General features: G+C 40.4%; 1 protein-coding gene across 1 annotated transcript in view; it reads left to right on the top strand.

Annotated features, from left to right (window-relative positions):
• ahi1 (Abelson helper integration site 1) overlaps window positions 1–11,840 on the top strand; it is a 227,943-nt gene extending 216,103 nt beyond the window's left edge. The window contains exons 26-27 of the mRNA XM_033020945.1: window positions 5,612–5,691; window positions 10,462–11,840. Coding sequence (XP_032876836.1) covers window positions 5,612–5,691; window positions 10,462–10,630 — 249 coding nt within the window. The 3' untranslated portion in view covers window positions 10,631–11,840. The remainder of the gene's footprint in view (window positions 1–5,611; window positions 5,692–10,461) is intronic.
• Window positions 11,841–20,905: the final 9,065 nt, after the last annotated feature.

The raw sequence follows: 20,905 nt of genomic DNA, 5'->3' as shown, positions 1-20,905 counted from the left end.
CCACTATTGTCCCTGTACCCAAAAGACAAGGATTACTGGTCTTAAATACTACAGACCCGTCGCACTGACAACTATAGTCATGAAGACCCTTGAAAGACCTGTGCTGGCCAAGCTGAAAAATATCACCAACTGTGCTGGACCCTCTGCATTTTGCATACCAGGCCTATAGATCAGTGGATGACGCACTCAACCTAGGCCTGCACTTCATCCTCCAGCATCTAGACCGCCAGGGGACCTATGCAAGGATTTTGTTTGTGGATTTTAGCTCGGCATTCACCACCATTGTGCCAGAGCTACTACACTCCAAACTCTCCCAGTTGACTGTGCCTGAACCCCTCTATCAGTGGATCACCAACTTCCTGACAGACAGGAAGCAGCATGTGAGGCTGGGAAAGCACATCTCGGACCCGCAAACCCTCAGCATAGGAGCAGCGCAAGGTTGCATACTCTCCCCTCTCCTTTACTCTCTCTACACCAACGACTGCACCTCCACAGACTCCTCTGTCAAGCTTCTCAAGTTTGCAGACGACACAACCCTGATTGGACTGATCCAGGATGGGGAGGAATCTGCCTACAGACAGGAAGTGACAAAGCTGGTGTCGTGGTGCCTTCGTAACAACCTGGAGTTCAATGCTCTTAAGACGGTGGAATTGATAGTAGACTTCAGGAGAGCTCCCCCTCCCCTCCCCCCATTCACCACCAACAACACCACAGCCACATCTGTGGAGTCCTTTAAGTTCTTTGGAACCATCATCTCCAAGGACCTTAAATGGGGGGTTGCCATCGACTCCACAGTAAAAACGGCCCAATAGAGGATGTACTTCCTGCAGCAGCTGAGAAAACAATCTGCCACAGGCAGTGATGGTCCAATTCTATACTGCCTTCGTAGAGTCTGTCCTCACCTTCTCCATCATGGTCTAGTTTGGCTCAGCCACCAAGCACGGCATCCAGAGGCTGCAGCGAATCGTTCGATCAGCTGAGAAGGTTGTTGGCTGCAACCTTCCCCCCATTGACGAACTGTACACTGCAAGGGCCAGGAATCGAACGGGTAAGATCATCTCTGACCCCTCTCACCGTGGCCACAAACTCTTTGAATCACTTCCCTCTGGAATGCGACTCCGGACTGTCAAAGCCGCCACAGTCAGACATAAAAACAGCTTTTTTTCCACTAGCAGTAGCTCTACTCAATAACCAAAAGTCTGTAGCCTCCTTTTGCTCTGGTATTTTATTTCATTCACATGTTTAAACTATAATGTTTTATTCTTAATGTTTTATGTTTTATTCTTAATGGTTAACTGTATGTCGTGATGTTACATGCTAGCGGAGCACAAAAGCAAATTCCTTGTATGTGTACATACTTGGCCAATAAACGTATTCATTCATTCAAGTTGGAGCAGTTTCTCTTCTGTACACCTCTCGCAGACTTTCAAGCATGCCAGACAATATCATATGTAAGTAATTGTGCATTCTCATCAGTCTTTAATAATAGGATGCCTCAAAGCAGAACTGGTGTGTGATCTCACCCCTGGCATATGTACATTTTCTCTTGGTATGTTGCAGGCCATTTGTCTGATATGTTCCCATGTACAAGATCCTGCCCCATAATTATCCCTTGCAGTTTACAAAGTTCTAGTATTTGAGCATTCTCCCTTCTTGTTGAACTAGCTATGAAGAATTGTAAGCTTATGGTTAACATTTTTAATGATGTGAGCAGCTAAGTAACAGGAAAAAGAGTAATGTGAAAGGTGTTTTTTTCAGACTAGAGGGAACTGTATAATGGAGTTCCCCAGAGGTTAGTGCTTGGACCACTGTTTTTCTTACTATATATTAATGATATGGGTGTGGATGTGCAAGGCAACATTTCTAAATTTTCAGATGGCACAGTACACAGAGGTGTAGAGAGCTGTGAAGAGGGTTTATAAGACACTTTCATGAGATGTAGAAAGGCAGGTGCAATGGATGACAGAGACAATTTAATGTAAGAAATAAAGCAGAAATTTTAGTAGGAGGAATGTGAAGAGGCAATATAAACTAAATGACACAATTTTGAAAGAGGCACAAGATCACGGAGACCTGCATATATTTGTACTTTGTTGGAAGTGGCATGGCAGGTTCAGAAGGTTGTTAAGTACTAACCAGGACCCTGGGCTTTTTAAGAGAAACAGAACAAGACCAAGCAAGTCATGATGACCCATTATAAAACAGCTGGATAATTATGTAAAATCTGTATGCAACACTTGAGGAAAGATTGTAAATGCTTCAGAGTGGGTGCAGATTATTTAAAGATATCTAAAATCATGAATGGTACAGGTAGAGTAGATTAAGAAACAACTGCTCCCTTTGTCAGAGATCAAGAACTATGATATAGAGAATGAAGATCATTGGCCAAAAATATAGTCTTTAATCAAGAACTATGATATATAGAATGAAGATCATTGGCCAAAATACAGTCTTTAGTCTTTACTTTACTTTACTTTAGAGGTACAGCGCGAAAATAGGCACTTCTCTTCGCCAACCAGTGATGACCCCATACACTAACACTATTCTAAACACCAATGACAATTTACTTTGCTACCAAAGCCAATTAACCTACAAGCCTGTTTAAGAAGATGAGAGTTCATCGGTGAGACCAAGCGCAGGCTTGGCGATCGCTTCGCCGAACACCTCCGCTCGGTTTGCAATAACCAACCTGATCTCCCAGTGGCGCAGCACTCCAACTCCCCCTCTCATTCCAAATCCGACCTTTCTGTCCTCGGCCCCTTCCATGGCCAGAGTGAGGACCACCGCAACTTGGAGGAGCAGCGCCTCATATTTCCTTGGGCAGTTTGCACCCCAGCGTTATGAACATTGACTTCTCTAATTTCAGTTAGTCCTTACATTCTCCTTCCCTTCTCAGCTCTCCCTCAGCCCACGCTCCACCTCTTCCTTTCTTCTTCCGCCCACTCCCCCACCCTCACATCAGTCTGAAGAAGGGTTTCGGCCCGAAATGTTGCCTATTTCCTTCGCTCCATAGATGCTGCCTCACCCGCTGAGTTTCTCCAGCATTTTTGTCTAACCTACAAGCCTGCATGTCTTTGGTGTGAGGGAGGAAACCGGAGCACCCAGAGAAAACCCAGGTGGTCATGGGGAGAAGGTACAAACTCCATACAGAGGGGCACTGAATCAGGATCGAACCCGGGTCTCTGACACTGTAAAGGCAGCAGCTCTACCACTGCACCACTGTGCCGCTCTCAAAGTGGTAAGACTTTTGTTTTAAACACTGTAAGTGGGTTGGTGTCTACTGTGTAAACCAAGGGTTGGAAGTGGGGTGGTCTATCATCTGGATTGGTAAAGGCTGGAGATAAAACATGTTCCAAGTTGCAAAGAAAGGGAAGAACAGTGGAATTATACTGTAGAAGGTGGGAGAGAGTAAATTACATTAACAGTAGTGGTAGCATTAATAACATTTAAAAAAACATTGAGGTGGGAATAGCAATGCCTTCATCTGAAATTGTTGAACTCTGTGCCGAGTCCAAAGCTGTAATATTTTCCATTGAAAGCAGTGCTGGTTGAGGACAGAGGAGGAGTGTCAGAATGATTAATGTGGCAAACAACCACAGGATAATGCGTGTGCATTCAATGGAGGTGTAGGGTGTCCTAATCTGCATTTGTAGAGGAGATTGCTCTGTTAACAGTAAGTACTGTTCAAAGCATAGTATCATACAGAAATGAATGATAGTAGGAAGAACTCAAAAAATAGCTTTTCCAATTTGTGGTAGTGTGAAAGCTTCTATGAAAAGAGGTGAAGTTTGTTAGAGATGTAAGAGTGAAGCCCAGGTTTCATGGAGTGAACAATTCAATTTGAAAAGCTGAAAGGAAATAAAACAAAAAGGTGTCTCAGACTGGAACTCTCAGAATATGGTGAAAGATGATTCATTGAGTGGAGGAAGTTGAAGATGGGGAAAGCCCTATTGTGATGTGGAAGGAGTGAGAAGGTAAAAGCAGAATTGTGGGAAACATTTTGGTAGAGGGGAACCCTTGGTTGAAGAATAAGAGGGAATGCCCCACCACAATTGTCAAAAGATGACTCCTTGTAATGTATAGTAAATGATGTAAGTGACTCCAATTTAGTCAATTTAAAATACATGCATTGGTAGATGAGGGAAAATTATGAACAGGACATTGGTTAGAATTCGCTGATCATTTTCAAATAACTGTTGTGAGATTTTTTTATCCAGCTGAGAAGATAACTGGGGATTTCGATGAACATCTCACCCGTAAATGGTGTTTTCAATAGTTCCGCACTCCTTCACTGCATGTTATTTCTTAGATGCTTTCAAAATAGTATCATGACATTCAGGAAATCTTCATGTGCTCTCGTTGAGTACTATGGAATCATAGAAACTGCTGCTTAACGGGCAAGTACTTATTACAGAAAAAAAGATATATACAAAATTAGGCCAAATATCCCTTTGACCTTGCTCATCCATTCAACAAAATTAAAATTGATACTTTACTTGAACCTCTTTAACATATGATGCACATGTCCAAAAATCTTTGGATCTCCATCTAAAATATACTTAACAAGTATTCATCCCTGTAGCTCATGGGATAGAAAATTCCAAAGGTTTGCAATCCTCTGGTGAAAAATGTAGTCCTCCTTTCAGTCCTAAATGTTTGATCCCTTATCTTGTGCCCCTCTGCAGCCAGAGGAGTCTTGCTTTTGAATGAAATAAAAGGTCTTTTAGGGTCCCTTTCAGAAATTTATTGCCAACCAATTGTCAAGAAAAACATGCACCCATATTTAAGGTTAATATTTCAAAACAAATTGGCCTGATAAAATCATGAGGGGAATTTATAGGGTGAAAGTACAGAGTATTTTACCCATCCCAGGGGAATCAAGAACCAAACGACAAATGATTAAGGTGAGAGGGGAAAGATTTAATAGGAACCCGAGGAGCAACTTTTTCACTCAGTGGGTATATGGAATGAGCTGCCACGGGTAGTTGAGGCAGGTAAAAGGCAGTTGACAACAGGTAAAAGGCAGTAGGACAACTACATGGATAAGAAAGGTGTTGAGCGATGTGGACCAAATGTGGGCAAATGGGACCAGCTTAGATGGGGCATCAGGTTACCTGAGTTGGGCCAAAGGGCCTGTTTCGGTATTGTATAACTTTGACTATGACACAAAAGATAATACAAGAGATACACATACAACTACACAGAGCATTAACATTTATTCTTCTTAACAAAATAAATGTTCCTATTTTTGAGTTTGCACAGAAATACTATTCCAGTCTTTAAAGAGTTAATACAAACTACACACATACATTTGGATATGGCCCTAAGTGTACTTACGAGATCTTAATACTATTTTGGTTTTACCTCTCTGTAAAATGGCACCTCCTGCATCATGGGAATGGCAGAGGCCTGTATGTTTTCCTCCTTGGCCTACAGATTGTAACCACATACGGGTAGATACATCAGGCAGGTTTCGCATTTTCAAACAAGCTGCATTTATTCCAAGTACAGGAAGCCTGTGGTTTTGCATATGTGTTGAGACGAAGTAGTCCAAGTAAACCCCCCACCACCTTCATTTCTTACACACTCTGCTCCTTTTGTTCTCCTACAGATGTCAGCAGTCATCAGCAAGTCAGGGGACCTCAAGTTGATATCTGAGCATGACACAGATACAGAGTCACCTGTGAAACCGTGAGTAACATCATTTCAACTACACACTTATCACATTTTAAGAAGTTCCATTTTACTAAGAAATGTAGATATTGTTTCCTTTGAATTATTTCTGAATTAGAAGAACTTTGTTCATAACTTGTAAACCATTTGGATGGTTTTGTGGTGAGGATCTGATATCAGAAAGGATCAAGGATTAAAGTGAGAAACAAATCATTACCAGAGAACGGAAAAAAACACGCAGTTCATTCTGGAAAGAAAGAGGAAGTTAATATTTCAGGTTTGTCCTTTCACCAGCACATTAATTTTGTCACATGGCATTGACAGCATTTTTGGAGATCCAGAATATTTCTGCCAAAGAGCAACCTTGTCAAGGGAATTTGAAAGAAAAGTAAAGTGAAGAATGTTGCAGGATTTGTATTCATAACTGCAAGCGGCTGTCACTGACAGCACAGATTATAGACACAAAGTCCATCACTTTAAAGAACTCAAGTGATAACTGCAGGGCCGGAAATTCCGGGGTGGCCAGGGTGGAACACGTCGTCCCTCCCCCCCCCCCCCACCCCCCCGTTTTGAGAGGTGGGGGATGATCCCCCCCATTTTTTGTAATCCGGATTTTAAAACCCCGTGAAATTCCCGCTTTCCGCGAGACAGTGCAGGTGGGACTGCTGATCGAGGGCGCCGATTGGACGAGAGCGACGTCGGTCAGCAGGCAATGGGGCGGGACCATGATAATTCAGCGCGATGATTGGAGGAGGGAAGTGTCGGTCAGAGGCGGAAGTAGGGGTGGGACTGAGGATAGAGCGCGGTGATTAGAGGAGGGAGACGTCCGTGTGTGTGTGTGTGTGCGCATGAGCGCGCGGCCGCGAAGAAATTGTGACCCCCCGGTCCACTGATCCCCTCCATGTTCTGATAGCGATTTCTGTGCCTGGAAAACTAAACAATACCACCTATTAGAGTGATGCACATCTTCTGGTCACTGATCTGGTCATTTCTTCTGAATGCATTTCCTACCTGTCTAAGGAGCTGTTCTTTTCAGAGCAAATGTTTCTCTTTGTTATTAGCTGTCTCATTTGATGCCCAAGTGAGATTCACGTTAATATCCTCCCCATAGCCACAAATTGCTAATGCAGTTTGGCCAATCTGCAGATGCCTGAGCATGCAAATATTTAGCTGGAACTGTATCTTGCTCTTTCTTGTATCTGCTTTACCTTAGTTGTGGTAGAATTTCAGTCAATCACAGATCTACAATGAATGTGCAATGTATGTGAGAAACTACATTAGGTGATTCGACCTGTCTGTCTGCGTACATCTCCCTTACCCTCATCCTGTTTGTTTAGGCTCCATGATTTAATCAGTCGATTGTCATTGGCATCTGTATGTAAAATTCAAAAGTGCTTTGATGGATAATGTACATGTATCAGCATTTTGATCTGGCAATGAATAGATTTCACTCCAGCATTGATTTGAGCATTAGTATTGCCAAAGGCTTTGGGGGATGAATGCAGAACTAGAGGCAGAGGTTACTACTTTTCTTTGGATTTAGTAAATCTTTTAGATTATCGGATCACAGAAGTTCAGAGAAAACAGGTGGTTACACTTTTATTCCTTTCATCTGGGTTGTTAATCCTTTCATCGGAATCAATTAGTTAACCTTTATTTCCAGTTTTAAGGTGAGAGGACCAAAGTTTAAAGGAGTCAGTTTAGTTTAGAGATACAGCATGGAAACAGACCTTTTGCCCAACGAGTCCACACCGACCAGTGTTCACCCAACCACTGGTTCTATGTTATCCAACCTTTTGCATCCGACACACTAGGGGCAACTTACGGAATGAATGAATGAATGAATACTTTATTGTCACAGTGAAATTCTGTGCTTGCATAACCAAGGTATGCAGTTGTCGCCCATGAAGGGCACTTACAAAGTTACAAATTCCCCCCCCCCGCGCCAGTTCTCCCTTTGTTCTTCCCCAACCCCAACCCTCACGACAGTCCCCCACTCCAGGCAGTCCACTGTTCCACCCTCTCCCTCATGGTGGTCCCCCCACTCCAGGCACTCCACTGTTCTACCCTCTCCCTCATGGTGGTCCCCCCACTCCAGGCACTCCACTGTTCCACCCTCTCCCTCACGGTGGTCCCCCCACTCCAGGCACTCCACTGTTCCACCCTCTCCCCCATGGTGGTCCCCCCACTCCAGGCACTCCACTGTTCCACCCTCTCCCTCACGGTGGTCCCCCCACTCCAGGCACTCCACTGTTCCACCCTCTCCCCCATGTCAGGTCCCCATTGTCCATTGTAAACCTAATTAATCAACAAATCTACATGGAATGTGGGAGGAAACCCACGCGGTGAACAGGGAGAACAGACAGTACCCGTTGTGAGAACATAACGCGGGTCTCTGGCTTGTGCGGGGCAACTTTTTTACACAAGGGTGGTGAGTGCCTGGGATGTGCTGCCCGGGCTGGAGGTCAAGACAGATGCGATAGTGGCATTTTAGAGACTTTTGGATCAGTATATGGATATGGGGAAGGGGGGATATGGATTTTGTGCAGGTAGATAAGAGATGGTCTTGGCATCATGTTCAGCACAGATATTGTGGGCTGAAGGGCATGTTCTTGTGCTGTACTATTCTTTTAAGTTCAATCATTCAAGGCAAGTGATTCCTCCTTGAAATATGGTCAGAACAGTATGTAGAACGTTGTCTGGTTTCATTGGTGCCTGCATAGTTGCAAAAAAAACACTGCCATAACCTCAGAATAAAAGGACGGACCTTTAGAAAGGAGATGAGGAATTTATTTTGTCAGAAGGTGGTGAATCTGTGGAATTCATTGCCACAGAAGGCTGTGGAGGCCAAGTCAATTGATATTTTTTAAGGTGGTGATTGATAGATACTTGATTAGTATGGGTGCCAGGGGTTATGGGAAGAAGACAGGGGAATGGGGTTGGGAGGGAAAGATACAGTACCCCCCATAATGTTTGGGATAAAGTCCCATCATTTATTTATTTCCCTCTGTACTCCACAATTTAAGATTTGTAATATAAAAAAATTACCTGGTTAAAGTGCACATTGTCAGATTTTATTAAAGGGTATTTTTATACATTTTGGTTTCACCATCTTGAAATTACAGCTGTGTTTATACATAGTTCCCCCCCATTTCAGGGCACCATAATGTTTGGGACGCTTGGCTTCACAGGTGTTTGTAATTGCTCAGGTGTGTTTAATTGCCTCCTTAATGCAGGTATAAGAGATCTCTCAGCACCGAGTATTTCCATCACCTTTGGAAACTTTTATTGCTGTTTATCAACATGAGGACCAAAGTTGTGTCAATGAAAGTCAAAGAAACCATTACGAGACTAAGAAACAAGAATAAATCTGTTAGAGACATCAGCCAAACCTTAGGCTTACCAAAATCAACTGTTTGGAACATCATGAAGAAGAAAGAGAGCACTGGTGAGCACTTGATGCACAAATGGACTGGCAGGCCAAGGAAGACCTCCACAGCTGATGACAGAAGAATTCTCCCTATAATAAAGAAAAATCCCCAAACACCAGATCAGAAACACTTTCCAGGAGTGAGGTGTGGATTTGTCAATGACCACTGTCCGCAGAAGACTTCATGAACAGAAATACAGAGGCTACACTGCAAGATGCAAACCACTGGTTAGCTGCAAAAATAGGATGGCCAGGTTACAGTTTGCCAAGAAGTACTTAAAACATCAACCACACTTCTGGGAAAGGTCTTGTGGACAGATGAGACAAAGATTAAGTTATATCAGAGTGATGGGAAGAGCAAAGTATGGAGGAGAGAAGGTACTGGCCAAGATCCAAAGTATACCACCTCATCTGTGAAACGCGGTGGTGGGGGTGTAATGGCCTGGGCATGTATGGCTCCTGAAGGTACTGGCTCACTTATCTCCATTGATGATACAACTGCTGATGGTAGTAGCATAATGAATTCTGAAGTATATAGACACATCCTATCTGCTCAAATTCAAACAAATGCCTCAAAACTCATTGGCCGGCGGTTCATTCTACAGCAAGACAATGATCCCAAACATACTGCTAAAGCAACAAAAGAGTTTTTCAAAGCTAAAAAATGGTAAATTCTTGAGTGGCCCAGTCAATCACCCGATCTGAACCCAATTGAGCATGCCTTTCATATGCTGAAGAGAAATCTGAAGGGGCTAGCCCCCAAAACAAGCATAAGCTAAAGATGGCTGCAACACAGGCCTGGCTAGAGCATCACCAGAGAAGACACCCAGCAACTCGTGATGTCCATGAATCGCAGACTTCAAGCATTCATTGCATGCAAAGGATATGCAACAAAATACTAAACATGACTACTTTCATTTACATGACATTGCTGTGTCCCAACATTATGGTGCCCTGAAATGGGGGGACTATGTATAAACACTGCTGTAATTTCTACATGGTGAAACCAAAATGTATAAAAATGGCCTTTATTAAAATCTGTCAATGTACACTTCAACCACTGTAGATCAGCAAGCATTGAATGGCGGGTCAACTTGATGGACCAAATGGCCTAATTCTGCTCCATGAACTTATGAAGACTGTCTTGATTTTTTACTCTTGGGTCTTTCAATGTTGAGGTCAATTTGCCCTCTGCGTGCAACTGTCTAAGGGGTTGTCACCTATAATGTTAAATGATGAACTATTTAAAATGCCTGAAGAATGGTTGTTGTTTTATATTGATGCACATTTTAATACTGCTTGTGAATTCAGCAAATAAAACCATTGTCTTTAGTTACTGATACTTGCTACTTTTCCAGTGCATCACAGAAAAAGAAAAAAAAGAAACCAGCAGCCAAACCATTGGATGTAACAACATTTGAATCTATTTTACCGGTCGCTGAAGTTGATCATAAAATTCATGCAAAAACCACAATGAAGAAAAAAAAGAAAAAAACTCTCCAAACCCCAAGTACAAGTGGAGAATGAAATGATGCGTTTCAGCTGCAGTAGAACACCCATTTAACGAGCCTGTGCTATCAATGGGAAAGTGTAAAAGCAGTAACATTGAAGATGGGAATGGCTGTGTTCCTTGTATAGAATAGGATCCTATAGATTTTTTATTAAACAGTAATGTGGATGATTGCAATGGATGTGCTCTTTGTATAAAGAAGCATGCAATAGTTTTTTTTTTACCATACAGAAAGTATTGGTTTATAAATACAGCATTAGATAAATGTGTTTAAATAGTTAATAAAAAGTTAATGTTTTCTTCCAGTCATGGGATTTTGAAGAAAACAAATGAACTGTTCACCATCACAATAATAAGGTTTCTGGGATGGTTTGATTATCTTAATTGAAATAATCAAACTTTACTGTGTATTGTATATACATCAGCTGCAGGAACATTACCAACTGAGAATTAATTTTATTTAAATAGACCCTTGTTACTAGATTAAGATTAATGTTTGTCTCATAGATATTATATTCAGCCTCTTGTTACCAAATTTGTCTTTTTTATTTTAATATTTTGGTTAAAGGTTACAATGCATCTGTTTGTTTCTGTGATTTGATGAAGATCATCATTATATTTATATTCCAGTTCATTATAATACAGCATAGGCATTGGTTATGATATAATGTATCTGAACACATGTCCCATAAGTCAGAATAGCACAAAGAGGATGAACAAATAAAAACATACACAATGGCACATTTCATATCTGTCAAGTTTGCTTTCACATCTCACTATTCTGGAATCATTTTATGTGAGATACAGCCAATCTCATTACATCAATACAAATGATAATTTCTCGCTAGCCAAATCGACCTACATTTTAAAATTAAACATTTATTTAAAATTTGCAACCTGCTTAAAAATATGTTGTCATCAATATCAATCTACATTTCAGACCAGTATGATACCTGTACTACTAGTATTTAAAGATTTGCACCGATTGCAGACTAATATTTTCAGAACTTTTTTTACTTTGATGTTACTATAGGAAAAATGATGCCATTTTAGCCTTAATCATTAGTGGAAGAATTCTGTCACAATGTTATACTTGGATATTTTTATACCCCTTCCAACATTTTAGGTTATTAATTTTTATATTACCAGATTTTGGGAATGTCTTTTGGTTATCTTCTTCTGTAGCAGACAAATATGATTTCAGCAATAAATTTATTATAAATTTGACCCTTGATTATTCATTTTCTTTGTCTCTGGTAGAAATCTAAAGTCTTTGTGCTTTTGCTAAATGAGATGACAAAACTGTGTGAATTTTTTAGTGGTCACTGATTTTCTTTTATGTATCAGCACAAAAAAAGCTGTAATATGAATCATCAACAAGCAGCTCTTGTATTCAATCTGAAAAAGTATCCGAATGCATTTCATGGAAAGATTCTCTAAATCAAAGGTGACCAAAATCTATTGAGCCAGATTTCATCCTTCAGTGAAACAACAGGACTCATTAAAGATCTTGCTGAAATATTTAGTAATTTCTGTACCTCTTGGATTTAACCATCATTTACTATCATATATCAGTTTTGGAGGATTTCAGCATACAAGCAACAGTGATGACATCAAAGAAGCCAATCTTATTGAAGAACATTTCTAGACTGAAAAGTTAGTAAATAAAAGAACATCTCTTTAACTAACTTCTAATACTTTACGGTGAAAATAATAGATTGAAATGTACATATAAGATGCAGGTGAAATGAGTTTGCTAGGAGCAAAGACGTATTTAAGCAGTAATTGCGAGTTTTGTTTTTAACAGTCCCATTATGCCTCATTAAACAAAGCGCAAAGTTTCAAGTGATGTCTTTTACAGCAAGAATATTTTGATCAAATGCCTTGCAATTTTCCTTGATTGCACTGCAACAGTGCTCCCTGTGGATAATAGGGAATTACCAGCAGCAACATATGGATTCCCACATTCATCTTCACATATGCTTTCTCCAGCGATTGCAATCAGACATATTTAATTATAGCCGTACTGTCATTCTCTCTGCAAATACCAGGGTATTGTTCTTCTGTATGCTTTGTTAATTTTCATATTGGAACATAGCTGGAAAAAAAATTCTAAATGATTAATTAAGAGATTAAGATATTTTCACTCAGAGTGGTGGAAATACAAATTCATTCCTTGAAAGTGTGGTAGAGGCAGAAACATTTGTTGCAGCTTCTTTACACTTTCCTAATCCCAAGACATATTTGTCATGTTTTCCTGAATCTCTTTTAATCTAACTTTAGCCTTAATTAAACAAACTGGTCTCATACTTTATTATTTCTCAATGACAGTTCAATTTTAAATATTTCTTCATTTCTCTGCCGTTGTTTTCCACTTGTAAACCTTTTAATGTAATTTCCTTAGCCAATGCACCCTTCGTGCCAACATAATTGACTTTAGTTCCAACTGTGTCCCTGTCAAAATACATACAAATTCAATCATGTTGCAATCACACTTCCTTAGAGGATTCATTTCAATGAGGCAACATGCTAACCCTTAAAAAAGGCAAACAAAAGACATTGCCTTTCCCACAATCTTATTTCTTTATTAATTCACTCCCCAATTTTCTGTTTTTAGGTGGCCTTAAAGTATTTCAACAATATTTTTTAAATTGTTTTTATGGTTATCTCCTATTTCCACCCATACTGATCACACTTCCTGTCCTTCTGTGCCAAGATTATTCCCCACAACTGCACTTATGATCCTTTATTATCAGGGCTTTCCTCTCCCCACCCCAACTATTCAAATTTATTCTGTTCTTTTGAATTGTCACGTGCAAAGAATGGTTAATAATGAAACATGAAAAGGTGCATTCAAATAATTAGTTATGAAATTAATGTATCAATTTATGAAACAGAGCCTTGTCCTCCACGTTTCCTTGGTAAATCATAATGCACATGTTGAAGAGAAACCCTGTTGGACAGTGTCTTGCAATGTTATTGAAATTTTAAAAAAGATGGAGGAATTAATATGGGTGGATCACACCAAAGTTCAGAGTGATTAGGAGACAGCATGACAGCTGACAGTCCTTGCTGACAAGTGGTCTAAAACACAGACCAGCCATAATTGTTTCCTGGTTAATTGAATGTCAGGATCACTTAGAGTGAACAATGGTCCCACATAAGCATGCACAGACAGCAGTGAAAAATTGCTGGGTTGTTGGCCTTTCTGGGGAGACGGGAGATGCAGTTACTAATGAGGTACAACATTCATTACTTCCTTCTGCTCTAATTCCTCAGGTGAATGAAGTAAACTTCCTCCATAGAAGGAAGGGAAAGCACAAGCATTCAAAACCAAGGCAGGAACATTTTGAAAAAATGTCATGAATATATATGCTTTACCGAGTACATTCAAGATGAAGATTTTTTTATGTTTATATATTAAGGGAATCAGGGAGGACGGGGTTTCTGCAGGAAGGTTATACCAAGCTCAAATATGAGCCTTGATCTTAATGGGGTGATAAAGGCACAAGGAGCTAAATCGCTTCTTCTATGAATGGCTTGCAGTTTAAGACTGTTCAGTTAAGACAAGTTTAAGTGGAATTCTTTGCAACAGAAAGCTGTGGAGGCCAAGTCAGTTGATATTTTTAAGGCACAGATAGATAGGTTCTTGATTAGTACAGGTGTCAGAGGTTATGGGGAGAAGGCAGGAGAATGGGGTTAGGAGGGAGAGATAGATCAGCCATGATTGAATGGCAGAGTAGACGGATGGGCTGAATGACCTAATCCTATTCCTATCACTTATGATCTTATGTTCCCCACCACCTTGCACTGCCACTATGATTATACGAGTTCTATAGGGTTTAGTTTAGATCAGATCCTAGTTGAGTGCCATTGAATCTTGTTTGAAACGTCACTGTTGCACTCACCTTTACTTGATCTTATTGGATAGCTGCTATCAATTGTGATGCAAGATGTTTAAATATAAGTATATGTATGGAATTATACAACACAGAAATAGACCCAAATTGACCTTTCCGACCAAGATGCCCTGTCTAAACTGGTCTAATTTGCCTGTGTTTGGCCCATATTGCTCTAAACATTTACATCCATGTATCTGTACCAGTGTTATAGTACCTGCCTCAACTACCTCCTCTGGCAGCATGTTCCATATACCTGTTACCCAGTGAGTGAAAAAGTTGTTCCTCAGGTTCCTATTAAATGTTTCCCCTGTCATCTTAAACATATGCCCTGTGGTTCTACATGGGTAAGATTCTGTGCAGTATAGGGATGTGGATGTTTTGTTTGTAATGCCGTCTCTGATATCATATCAGTTGCAAGATTGAGCTCATACACATATTTCAGACACTTGATTACTTTTCAACAGACTTTCTCCAACTTAACTTGAACTTGTTTTTTTATTTTGCCTCCAAGTGCCGTGGAGTGCTTTCAACAGACAGTTTACTCAAAGGAGAGAATAATATGCTCCATGGAGATTCTGAAGTGGAGCCTTGCACAGCAATAGACAGAGAACATGCTTGGCACATGTCAGCAGTCATTCAGAGAGTCTCCATCTGGCATTGTATAACACAGAAATGGATTGCTCATTCCTTAATTGCAAACCAGGCAAACTAAATTGTTTATATCAAGAGCACCCACAGTTCTTTGCAGCACTCCACTGCAGTGAATGACATTATATGTCATTACAATAGCAATGAATTAGCTGCTACTGACCCAATCTAAATTTGGAAATTAACAGTGCATTTTAATTGGAAATGGACACAGGTTAGTGAGAAAACTGTTGGTATTTTCTTGGGAACAATGATTTAAATGATGCGTGCAATACATAGGGAAGATTCTGTGCATTGTTGGACAGTTATTAACCACTTGGTGATTTTAAACTTCACAAATAGAGAAATGGGGAAACTAAGCTCAATAGAATGTGACATGAAATACTTGGAGCCAAGCCATTTTTGCAACATCCTGCAATTAATTTTTATATGACAGGTCAGGCAAACTGAAACACCCAGTTTGGTTTGTCCTAATACACAGTTATGCCGTTACTACATAGTACACTTTAGAAAGTTTTTTTGTTAAGTTTTATTATGGAGATGTGATGGAAGCTCAATTTACGATGAAAATACTGTCAGGAAAATGAATAGACATATCATGTAGTTGAATGTAATACTATTATTGTTTTTGCTATCTTAAGATGTTTACTAAGCATTCACAAGATTCTATCTACGTGGCATAACAATGTACACACTGTTAAAAGGAAGCATTAAGTGCAAATTCTCTATGCTTTGCAGCTTACAGTTGTCCTAGAATGGCACTTTCAGTCTGTTGGGACTGGGTATAGGCCCAAAGGAATATAAACAAAGGGATGTCATGCACCTGCTGTTTTAAACCCACTGCGGTAAAGTTATTTCCTTAACAGATAGCAGTTTTGCTTAACCAGATGATTTGAGTTTTTGGATGCAGATTTTTGAGGAATGGCCATAGTACTTTAACATTTTCAAATGCAAGACCTGTTTCCGCTTCAACTCCCAAGGTTCAGCCACACATTGAGGCACATTGCACTGAACTTAGATTACTGGGCTGTTCACAATTCTCAGCAGTCAACAAATCAAAAGTTATTTGTTACAAAAATGTATCAGACCATTCCAGTCCATTGCCTGAGACATGCAAGGCAAATAATTGCATAATTTTCAATTGAAGCTTAAAATTTACTAATAACATCTACTCATTTAAATATTTTGTGAAACTTCTCATAGCTTAACGCTGCTGTTGCTTAACCAATCAATTCCGTTCAAAATATGTATCCATGTATGAGTTTGGATTAAAAGGGAACAGGTAAACATTTCACTTATGCCAAGTCGGGGCTGGAGAACTTTAGCTGGAATTGCATATTTCAAAATGGTTCCTTCTTTTTCAGTTTGTTCATTGTGATTGTGGCAAGATGGTCATTAAATTTAGGAAGAAGCTAGTGAGAGAGAGAAGGTATATACACACCCCTGCAAATAAGATTACACAAAAAATGTGGCGATGAAAATATGTGACCCTTTGTAGAGGTTACTGACTCAACAGCTTCCTTGCTGCACCTCCATCATTGATGAGTTGACGATGTTGCTCCTTTTACTACAATCCACAACTCCTGTACTTGGAACATCAATGGTAAATATAGCATTAAAATGTCATGGAAATGGCAACCTCTTATCCTTCATGATGTTGGTAAACTTGTTTCTATTTTTTTTTTTGCTTCTTTCAAGATGCCAGTTGGCTAGACATGATCCCATATAGTCAGCCAATAATTGGGGGGGGGGGGGGGGGGTGGCACAGTGGTGCAGCTGGTAGTGCTGCCGCCTCTCAGCTCCAGGGACCTGGATTGGATCCTGACCTTGGGTGCTGTCCATATGGAGTTTGCACATTCTCCTGTGAAGTACAGGCTTGCAGATTAATTGGCCTTGTAATTGCAGCTACCATGTAGGGAGTGGATGCGAAAGTGGGATAACATAGAACTAATGTGAACTGGTGATCAATGGTCAACGTAGATTTAATGGGCTAAAGGACCTGTTTCCATGCTGTATTACTAAAACTTAGATAGCTGTTCATTCAGTTCATGTTGGCAAGATAGTTAATGGTGTGCAGTGTCAAAAAACAAGTTGATCCTGTACCCACCCAAACTCCAGCTATCTAAATATGTGCACCATTTGTTTCTTTTATCTTTTGCCCAGTCATTGTTATAATAATGTCTATACTCACTAGAGCTGAGTGACAGGGACAATTTACACTAGCTAATTAACCTACAAATCTGCACGTCTTTCAGAAGTAACCCAGAGCACCCGGTGAAAATCCACATGGTCACAGGGAGAATGTTCTAACGATGTGCAGACAGCACGCAGAGTCAGGATCAAACCCGGCGCTGTAAAGCAGCAACTCTACCGTGGCGCCATTGTGGCATCCTGCCGCAAAATGGAATAGCCACTTTATTTAGCAAAGAATCTTTCCTAATTGAGCTAATACAGTCAATGTATTATAAAGGTGCAAAAGACTACAGATGCTGGAATATTGAGCAAAAATAAACTCAGCTGATCAGGTAGCATCTAATAATAATAATAATAATACTACACTTTATTGCCATTGTAAATACATACAACAACATTTCAGGCCACTGCCCGAGCTCCAACGTATCAGATAAATAATAACAATAATGAAAACAGCAAAAACTGAAAGATTTCAGAACAAGTCAGAATATGGCATATTTCACAGTAGTGTTATAGCAGTACAGAATATTGGCTATGGGGGGTGTGTGTTCAGTGCAGAGTTCAGAGTGGTGATGGCCTTGGGGTGGAGACTGTTCGGTAATCTTGTGGTGTGTGATTTGATTGCCCTGTAACACTTTCCTGAGGGCAGAAGGGCAAACAAGTGATGTGCGGGATGAGATGAGTCCTTTAGGATGCGTGATGCCTTCCGCAGGCAACAAGAGCTATAGATCTCTTCCAGGGCAGGCAGATGTGTGTTGGTGATCTTCTGGGCTGTGCTGATGACTTTCTGCAGAGCCTTCTTGTCAGCCGCAGAACTGTTGCCACACCACACCAGGATGCCATGTGTCAGGACGCTCTCTATGGAGCAACGGTAGAATTACTCTAGCAGCCGTAGTGGCGTTGACTTTCCTGAGTGATCTGTGGAGGGGTGAAGGGTCGGAACTTGAAACGTCATGTGTCTTCCCACCACAACAATGATGCAAAGAACTTAAAATGGCAGTTGTGAGCATGTCATGAGAATCCTTCGTGTAAATGGTTGTCATATGTTCAAAAGGAAAGTCTTTCCCTGATTCTTTTATATATTATTACTAATACAATGAATGTACTGAGATGATTTTGGTTCTGTTAATTGGAAACACTTGATGAGGTGTTCTTGATTCTGTTCAATGTTTATGTAGGTACTCTCCATAATGCAAGGTAATCACTACATGATACCAGACATATCTAAAAAATCTGGAGTGATGGATGATGAGATCGGTGCGCCCAATGAAAGAACCATACAAATTGTCTCACCTGCTCATTCTTTTCCCATAAATGTTTCAAAAACATTGACAATGATGGATTAGAGCCTTGTCTCTCAAGAGAGAAATTATGGTCAGGTACAGACGAAAAAATTATGAACTCACAGACTTTGTCTTATTTTCATAATAAATTAGCTGGTGTCCTTTCCAATACACAGAGAAACTATTATAATAATGTATACAGAGTACAACATTTATCTTTCAACCACACAAAATGGCGGCAAAATGGCGCAGTGATGGAGTTGCTTCCTTAGAGCACCAGAGACCGGATTCGATCCTGTCTACAGGGTGCTGTCTGTACGGAGTTTGTACGTTCACCCTGTGACTGTGGGCTTTATCTGGGTGTACCAGTTTCCTCCCACATTCCAAAGACGTGCACGTTTGTAGGTTAATTGCCTTCTATAAATTGTCCATAGTGCGTAGGATAGAACTAGTGTACGTACATATTGTGTACGTATGATCATATTGAATGGCGGTGCAGGCTCGAAGGGCCGAATGGCCTACTCCTGCACCTATTTTCCATGTCTATGTCTACAGGTTATCGCTGGGTGGCCCGGACTTGGTGGGCTGAAGGCCCTGTTTCTACACGGTCTCTAAAGTCTAAAAGGAGGCCTATTGACCCATTGGATGTGTGCTGTTTTTCAGTGGTCAATCCCATGTCCCATTTTCCTGCATCACCAACCTTACACCTTATTATCCATCACAAATGCTATTGAACTCCCCTTCGATTGTGCTTGCTATGACCTATACCAAGGAGTAATTCACAGTAGCCAATTATCCTTTGGGCTGAGGGAGGAAACTGGAACAACTAAAGGAAATACATGTGGTCACAGGGAGAACATCTGTGCAAGACAGCACTGAGAGAAAGGATTGGACGTGTCCCCTGGAGCAGTGAGGCAGCAACAGAGTGGCACCCAACTGCCACATAGGCCAATGTAATTTCAATTAAAAAGCCATTTATTTGATGTTTCAGCTTTTAAGAGCTTAAGTTCTAGAATTTCTCTATAAATCTCATCCTTTCTCTCAACCTTGAAGATGCTCCTTGAAACCTTCTTAATTACCAATCTTTTGCTCATCTTTTCTACAATTCTCTTAATTCAGTGGTCTGGTTTTGTTTGAAGTAATCTGATGAAGTGCTTTGGGAAGTTTTATTTTAAGGTGCTATGTGAATGCAAATTAATGTTGTTTCCTCCAGAATTACAGGGCTTGACTGGGAGATCTCATGAGAACAAAATTACCGCTGCATATTATTTTTTTGCTGCAATACCTGAGCCAATATTTACCCCATAATAATTATGAACAAATACAAAGTTCATAATGCTGGTTGAGTGATTTGCTATTAGCTGCAGCATTTCATACGTGCAATAGGTGACTGCATTTCAAAAAGGGCTTCCATCAGCAGCCTTCACACATGTCCTGTGTAACTCCATATCTTTCCTTTACACCCTAATGTATCAAATATTCTCCAAACATACATTTTCCCATAAACATTCTTTTTGAGATTTTGCATTGGAATTTCCTGTCAGTCAACTGGTCCAGAAGTAGAACACTGGACTTGTGTCAACAAGACAAGCCATCCCGTTATATCCCCTTAACCCAAGGATTCACAACCTGGGGTAAATTTACACCCAGGGGATACATTTCGCTTACATAGGGGTTACATGTGTTGATTCTGGATTTGTACATATTTTTTCTCATTGATTTACTGTGTTTGGTTCTGGCAAACCGGTATCTGTTCATCATTAGTTGTTCATAAATAAGTGAAATAACATTGTTATGTGCTATTAAAGTTGCCAGGGGTAAACAGGGACGAAAATGGTTGGGAACGCCTGCCTTAACCAGTCAGATGAAGGATTGCTGCTGAGCAGCACAGGATATGAACCATTTTAAACCAGGGACTGGCCTTGGACTTTTATCTTCTCCAGGTTTGGGGAGTGCACATATCATTTAATATTATGGGGTTATAACCCCATACTGTACCTCGGTACACGTGACAATAAACTAAACTAACGTATAGATTTAGACAAGGGAAAATGGGAGATGGGTTTGAATGGTATATGAACATCAGTAAGGTGTAATCGCCTGCTTCAATGTCCTTGATCATTGAATACAATGAACATGAATGGATCCATAACAAAGGGTGATTATTATGAGGCCTACACTTGCTCCCCCATATTTGACACCGTCCCTGGTTTGAATATTCCATATTTGTTTTCCTGCAATGCTTCCCTTACCTCTACGTTTATAC

Source organism: Amblyraja radiata, chromosome 5, assembly GCF_010909765.2.
Source record: "Amblyraja radiata isolate CabotCenter1 chromosome 5, sAmbRad1.1.pri, whole genome shotgun sequence".
NCBI classification, from domain to species: Eukaryota; Metazoa; Chordata; class Chondrichthyes; order Rajiformes; family Rajidae; genus Amblyraja; species Amblyraja radiata.
Note: the sequence above shows the minus strand (reverse complement) of the source record. Positions and strands in the feature narration are given on the sequence as shown.